Source organism: Miscanthus floridulus, chromosome 10 (assembly GCF_019320115.1).
Source record: "Miscanthus floridulus cultivar M001 chromosome 10, ASM1932011v1, whole genome shotgun sequence".
Taxonomy (NCBI): domain Eukaryota; kingdom Viridiplantae; phylum Streptophyta; class Magnoliopsida; order Poales; family Poaceae; genus Miscanthus; species Miscanthus floridulus.
Genome location: NC_089589.1, coordinates 108,244,228 through 108,250,397, shown reverse-complemented (window position 1 = coordinate 108,250,397; position 6,170 = coordinate 108,244,228). Strand labels below are relative to the sequence as shown.

The 6,170-nt window shown below is 51.1% G+C and overlaps 2 protein-coding genes across 2 annotated transcripts; one reads left to right on the top strand and one right to left on the bottom strand.

Moving 5' to 3' along the window:
• Window positions 1–515: 515 nt before the first annotated feature.
• On the top strand, window positions 516–3,221 carry LOC136486947 (protein LIFEGUARD 2-like). The gene is made up of 4 exons (XM_066484033.1): window positions 516–968; window positions 1,068–1,181; window positions 2,431–2,588; window positions 2,682–3,221. The coding sequence occupies exons 1-4, from the start codon at window positions 635–637 to the stop codon at window positions 2,877–2,879; spliced, it is 804 nt and encodes a 267-aa protein (XP_066340130.1). The 5' UTR covers window positions 516–634; the 3' UTR covers window positions 2,880–3,221.
• A 139-nt stretch (window positions 3,222–3,360) lies between these two features.
• Window positions 3,361–5,197, bottom strand: LOC136489242 (uncharacterized). The gene is made up of 5 exons (XM_066485934.1): window positions 5,093–5,197; window positions 4,776–4,869; window positions 4,146–4,616; window positions 3,886–4,014; window positions 3,361–3,758 (listed from the first exon to the last, which is right to left on the bottom strand). Exons 1-5 carry the CDS (start codon window positions 5,195–5,197, stop codon window positions 3,574–3,576), a joined length of 984 nt encoding a protein of 327 aa, XP_066342031.1. The 3' UTR covers window positions 3,361–3,573.
• Between the last annotated feature and the right edge of the window lie 973 nt (window positions 5,198–6,170).

The window sequence follows — 6,170 nt, the reverse complement described above, 5'->3', positions numbered from 1 at the left end:
ACGGAAACAGGCGGTGGATCGGCAGCGGTAGCAACTTCAGCCACCCGTCCCGGCCACTCGTCGCGTCCAAAGTCCACATCGCCGATGCATGTGCTTCGCGGACCCCACAGCTACCAACTTTCCCTTTTCGCCGCCAATGACACGCGGCCCCGGATAGCACCGCTATGGCCCACCTGCCCGCCCGGATCGAACAGAGCAGTCCTCTGCCTACATCACCGCGTCCACTCGTCCCGCTGACCGTGGGTCCCAGGTCAGCGCGTGGCCCCACCAGTCTTCGGAGACCCGCAACGCGACGCGCTCGTGACCGGGAGTCCCACCCGTAGCCCGTCGACACGCGTCGCCTCGACGCGTCGGCAACCGCAAGCGCGGGCCCCACTCCACCGCCGCGGCAACTGGAAACCCCCGAGGGGAGAGGGAGAGGGAGAGGAGGCGCGGCTCGCTGACACGCGGGTCCGCAACCCCGGGGCCTACGCGTCGGTGACACGCGCCCGGGCTTTATAGCGCCGCTTCTTTCCCCCCACAGGCTTCCTCTGCTTCGCAGTCTCGCCCACCGCCACTCCCCTGCCTCCCCGAAAACCCCAACGCGCACCAAACCCTAGCGAGCGAGGCGATCGACCACCGGCGACCGAGCGCAATGAAGACTCCCCCGGCGGCCCGCGACCTGGAGGCGGCCGTGCTCGCGGCCCCTGCGGCGGCGGCGGCGAAGCCCAACACGGCGGCGGAGCCGAAGACGGCGGCGGCGGAGCAGCAGGCCCCAGCGGCGAAGAAGGTGGCGGAGGAGGAGGACCCGCGGCTGCGCTGGGCGTTCGTGCGGAAGGTCTACAGCATCCTGTCCCTGCAGTTCGCCCTCACGGCAGCGGTCGCGGCCGTCGCGTGCCTCGTCCGCCCCATCCCGCGCTTCTTCGCCTACGGACCCCCCGCCGCCGTCTGGCCCACGTTCATCGTCATCCTCGTTTCCCCGTTCATCGGTGCGCACGTTTCCATCCCGCCTTCCCTCCTTCCGTTCCTAGGGTTTGGATCATAACCGCGGTTTTGTTTGTTTGGTTTGGTTTGGTTTGTTTGTGCAGTCATGTTCCCCATGCTCAAGTATAGGGAGAAGCACCCCAGGAACCTCGTCCTGCTCGCCCTGTTCACGCTCTGCTGCAGCCTCAGCATCGCCGTGTCCGCGTCCACCACTCTCGGTATGGGCAATTGATCCCTCCTCATCTCCCTCTCGTGTCGTTTGTTTCCTGTTGTGATGTGGATGGATGAAATTGGAATGCAGCGTGTGGTGAAATTCTGTTGGTTTCGGGGACCTAGTATATGAGTCGTCTGCTTAATTCCGGTCTGGTATTTATAGTAGTAGTATGGATACAGTTCTCGTGGGTGTGAATTGTCATGGATCTGTGATCCTCCACCGTTCTGGGGAAATCATCATATGTTTAATATTCTTAAAAGTACTGTTCCCTGTGAGAATTCAGGATACGGTTTTCATGTCATGGCCTCTGGAAGCTTCGATTATAATTTCCCCTGTTTTAAGTTGCTGGCTGTGTTAGGGGGGGTGCTTGGGGTCAACTTTTTGTAGTGGATCCTGTGTCACCACGCCATAATGCACAATCCCTGCATTAGGGGCCTCTTTATGTCTATGCAAATGGTTTTCCGTTTTATTTATGAACAGTTTCTACAATGTTATATACAGAACTAGGTTTGACGTAACATGCTGAAGGATTTTTTCATAAATTTTGACTGTATGCAACTATGCAAGTTTGATAGAATTGGATTGGATTTTGTTTTGGAAGGCAAAACTGGCACACACACCAATTCGCCTTTTTTTGTAGCTATAGAATGAGTTTGAATTATTGTGCAATATTTGAGGAGAATCTGTGATATGGCTTTTTCAAGCAAGTTTTTAACCTTCGTATCTTGTTTTTGAGTATCTGCACACCTTTGCATGCATCAATTTAATATGCCAGCTTAGAAATCAGACGTGGTGCGAAGAATAAAGCAATAATTGATATTGTGTAGCCCACGCTTCAGTACAAATCTAAATCAAGTGTTAATCTGACTTTTTAAAGTATGGTGTAATTTATATAAAGGGCGTACCGAGTGCTGTATATTTATTTTAAAATATATGTGGTAGAATCTGGTGTTAATTTGGCTTTTGTGTTAATCAACTTTGTTGGCTTTGTGATAGTTTATTTGTTCCTTGTTACTTCATGACTATCTTGAAAAAATGCTTTAATCCTATGTTATATAATTGCTTTCTGATGAGAACATTGCTATTTATTTTGTTTGTGTGCCTGTTATCAATTGGTATAGGGAGGCTGGTTGGGTCCTTTTTTAAAAAAAAACTTTGTAATTTCGTTGCTTTTAGTAATGGAATCTGATCCTGTGTTTCTTAATTCTGGTATCTAATGAAATACTACAATGCTCATGTTATTATGTCAACAGGCACAGTGGTTCTGCAGGCCACCATCCTGACAGCTGCTGCTGTTGTGGGGCTGACCCTGTTCACTTTCTGGGCCGTCAAGAGGGGCTACGACTTCAGCTTCACCTTCCCATTCCTGTTCACCAGCCTCCTCGTGCTTCTAGTGTACATCACCATCCAGGTTCGCCCGTCTTCCTTCCTCTTCCTCTCAATAGATCCGTGCTCTCCCGTGTCACACATGTTTGGTTCGCGGTCTAATGTTGATCCACTGCAGATCTGCTTCCCGCTGGGAAGGGTGGCCATGACCATCTACGGGTTCCTGGCCACCCTGGTGTTCTCAGGCTTCATTGTCTACGACACCCACATGCTGCTCAAGCGCCACACCTACAACGAGTACGTGGTCGCCGCCATCTCCCTCTACCTGGACGTCATCAACCTCTTCATGGCCCAGATGTCGCTCTCCTGCCAGTGATCGACTGCCAGCCTTGCCTGACCCCCTCCCCTTGACGCCTCACCCGTCTGGTACATCGTGGATCACATCACATAAGTCTAGGTGCCTCACATTATCCTAATATACTAGTAAGTACCAATAGCATTACATGCAGTCCTACAGAGCTGGAGAACTGATCTGTAATCGGCTCGCCACCCTCTAGCTGTGACAGGAGTATATATACATATCGTATATGGCATCGCCTTGATAGCGATAGATAATCGTAGACCATGAGATTGATCGTGCTTCGGCACCAGGTAGTTGTGACTGTTATGTTATGATGCTGCTGGATCTGAAACTTCAATGGAGATCCGAGATTATTCACTCTGCTCTGTTGCATCTTGCTCTGCATGCAGGGGGTTGTTCCTGCCTCTGCTCTGTTGATTATCGCTTTCATCTAGTTATTCTAGTCTTCAACGCACTTCAGAGCAGCAGAGGATATAACACTAGTATAGCTGCACCAATTTATTCCTCTGCTAGAACGTTTAAGTTTATACACGCTCTAGTAACCCGATGGAAAAAATGGTACTCTACGGCTCCTGATGGTCAAGGCTACATGTAGGAAATATCCTGGAGTAGAAATAGAAATAAAAATTGCGTGAAAACCGTGTCTGGATTCTCGCAGCAGTGCTTTCTTTTGTCCCGTTCCTTAGTCCTGACAGCTCGTTCACTGGATCTACTGGAGCCCGTAGAAGGTGAGCAGCAAGAGCAGACCCAGGAGCGTGTCAGCAGGCGCCGCGGCAGCAGCTCCGGCGCCGGACTTCTTGACGGTGAAGGAGAAGGGTGCAGGCGGCGACGAGCTCGGCGTGGACCCGTTGATCACGTCGATCCCTAGCCCCTTGCAGTCCGAGCCCAGCGAACCTGCAGCAGCACCGTTCGAAACACCAGGCACCGGCGAGCCGGCGTCGTCAGTCGACTCACTTGTTGGTTCGCTCTGCAGCTGCAATCAGAGGCTTAAGTTTCAGAGGGAGAGGATATGGTTGCGTACAGTGTTGGTAGCACGGGTAGGAGGTGTCGTTGAGGAGGTTGGCGTAGCCGTCGCGGCAGCTGCAGCAGTGGGTGAAGTCGGACGCCTTCTCGCAGGTGCCGCCGTCGCCGCAGTACTGCATCAGGCACGCTGGTATGTAACAGGAAGCATCAGACGCCATTAGTTAGTTCAGGTGGCCGGCATTGCGCGACGTACCGCAACATCTTGTGGTACGTAGTGTATAAATGACAGTTTCCGGGCTGGAGGGAGCTGTTGCGTACGATCGAAGGTGGTTAGCGGCGGCAGCACCGCTGGCGGCGGCGGCGATGGAGCCGGCGCCGGGGATGACGACGGCGACCCGTCCTGGCACGACGAGTGGATGGTGCCTGCATGCGAAGAGCAAGGACAGTCGCCGCAGTACTTTTTGCAGCATGCCATGACGGACTTGGTCCCAACTCCGATCCTCCTGGAGTGTTCCCCGGCCAGGCTGATCCTGATGGAACGTCGCCAGAGCTGAGGTTGGTGACAACCCATCGTCGGCCGTGCCGCCGAGTGGGCGCGCAAGGAGGCAGAGGCAGAGATATCGATGATGCGCAGAATCATTGTAGAGAAGAGTGGAGAGCGTGGAGTCTTGTTCTTACAGTTTGGGATGACGCAGGGGAGGAAGGGGAACTGTACGGCGGCGAGGTGATAGCGGCTCCAGCCGGGCTTGCACCGGCACGCTGGACTCGCTACACGTCCCCATCCCGCAGCTCACGTTGCCGCACACGCCGTCTGTGTCTGCCACACACAAACACAAACAGAGCATGCATCCAACACGTGAGAGGGAGGCGACGGATTGGAGACACGGACGCCTGAACTGAACGGGCCATCGGCGAGGCTAATAACCGTCACGCCTTCGCGCGACTCACCTGCGGCGGCGGCTCCATGGGGCAGCAAGGCGGCGGCGGCGGCGCAGAGAGACGCCAGCACGAGGAGCGGCCTGGCACGCCCCTTTGCTACCTCCTGAGAGGAACTGAGCTAGTAGGAAGCAATGCAAGCAGCTGGGCTAAAGTTTTGTGGGGATTAGTACAGTGACGGTAATGGGACTTGGAAACTTATATATAGGCTTTATTTCGTACTAGTTGCTGTGATTGGTCGGGCAGACCGATTAACTCCGCATGCTGCTGTCGCGGTAACGAGTCTGACGAAGAAACGCAGACAAAAACGAGAGAGGAAGCACACGTACTGTATGTATGTTGTCCAGAAGGACGACCGTCAGGTTTGACCTGCCGGCGGCTTCTCCAGATTTTCTCTCTAATATATAATGATCTGATAGTCTGTACCGAGTCATTTCGTGTTCTTTTCTTACTGTCGAACAGCAACAGCTGCTTGTAAGAGATACATAGAGATTTTCTTTTCTACTATATCAAGAATCTTGCGAAAATCAAGAAAGAATGAGAAAAATCTTTCGTATTATCTCGTATCACTTGCACAAAGTATAGGTATTTATTATTGTATAAATAAATACATATACATATCATGTATATTATAATAAAATACATGAACAAAGAGTTGACGCACCCAAAAAATTATTATATATATCGGATACACTTGAAGAGGCTAAGTTGGTAGGTATGTAAAGACGATCTCGTACGGGTGCTATTTGTTTGGGGCCAAAAGGCCTGTTTTGTTGGTTCGGTTCACAGCGCTAATAAGTTCCTTTTCTTGGCGTTTGGTTGGACCGAACTGCAATCGATCACACCACGAATGGATACCAGCCCATACAATTTCATTATTAGTCACCACCGAGCGCTATCTGATTCTACAGCTCCTCATCGGCAGCAGCACTGCATCAGCAGTACTTTTCAGCGAACAAACAATGTTTTTTCTCTCAAAACAAATCGGTATAAGCCAAATTTCAGTGAAACAGACAGGGCCAAATCCTTCATTCTCTTGCACTGTAACAGATCCCACCGTTACTCATTTACATTAACGTTGTTGTTCCGATTGCCGATCTAAACAGCACCTAAGTTATAACAACTCTCCCAAAACGACCTCTGCTAGCTAGACTAAGGGCTTGTTTGGATTTAGGATTTATTACTAAAAATTAGGAACTAAAATTAGTATTAGTGGATCCAAACAAACCTGCTAGTAACCTACTAATTATTAGTTGATGAAGGGCTGTTAACAATTAGTTCTATTAGCAGGTTTAAAGTTGCCAATAGGTGCTAATAATAATTCATATACATCTTTCAACTTTAAACCTGCGTGTTGGTCCATTCCGAACATGTTGGCATGTCAGTCAAGAGTCTCCTACTAATTAA

What these genes read in the sequence shown, in the direction of transcription:
- LOC136486947 (XM_066484033.1), top strand. Translation starts at nt 635, where the DNA reads ATGAAGACTCCCCCGGCGGCCCGCGACCTGGAGGCGGCCGTGCTCGCG. An exon ending in CCTCGTTTCCCCGTTCATCG is followed by an intron (nt 969 to 1,067) that starts GTGCGCACGTTT and finishes TTGTTTGTGCAG; the next exon opens with TCATGTTCCCCATGCTCAAG. An exon ending in TAGTGTACATCACCATCCAG is followed by an intron (nt 2,589 to 2,681) that starts GTTCGCCCGTCT and finishes GATCCACTGCAG; the next exon opens with ATCTGCTTCCCGCTGGGAAG.
- LOC136489242 (XM_066485934.1), bottom strand. Translation starts at nt 5,197, where the DNA reads ATGACTCGGTACAGACTATCAGATCATTATATATTAGAGAGAAAATCT. An exon ending in TTCTGGACAACATACATACA is followed by an intron (nt 4,870 to 5,092) that starts GTACGTGTGCTT and finishes AGTTCCTCTCAG; the next exon opens with GAGGTAGCAAAGGGGCGTGC. An exon ending in CCATGGAGCCGCCGCCGCAG is followed by an intron (nt 4,617 to 4,775) that starts GTGAGTCGCGCG and finishes CGGCAACGTGAG; the next exon opens with CTGCGGGATGGGGACGTGTA.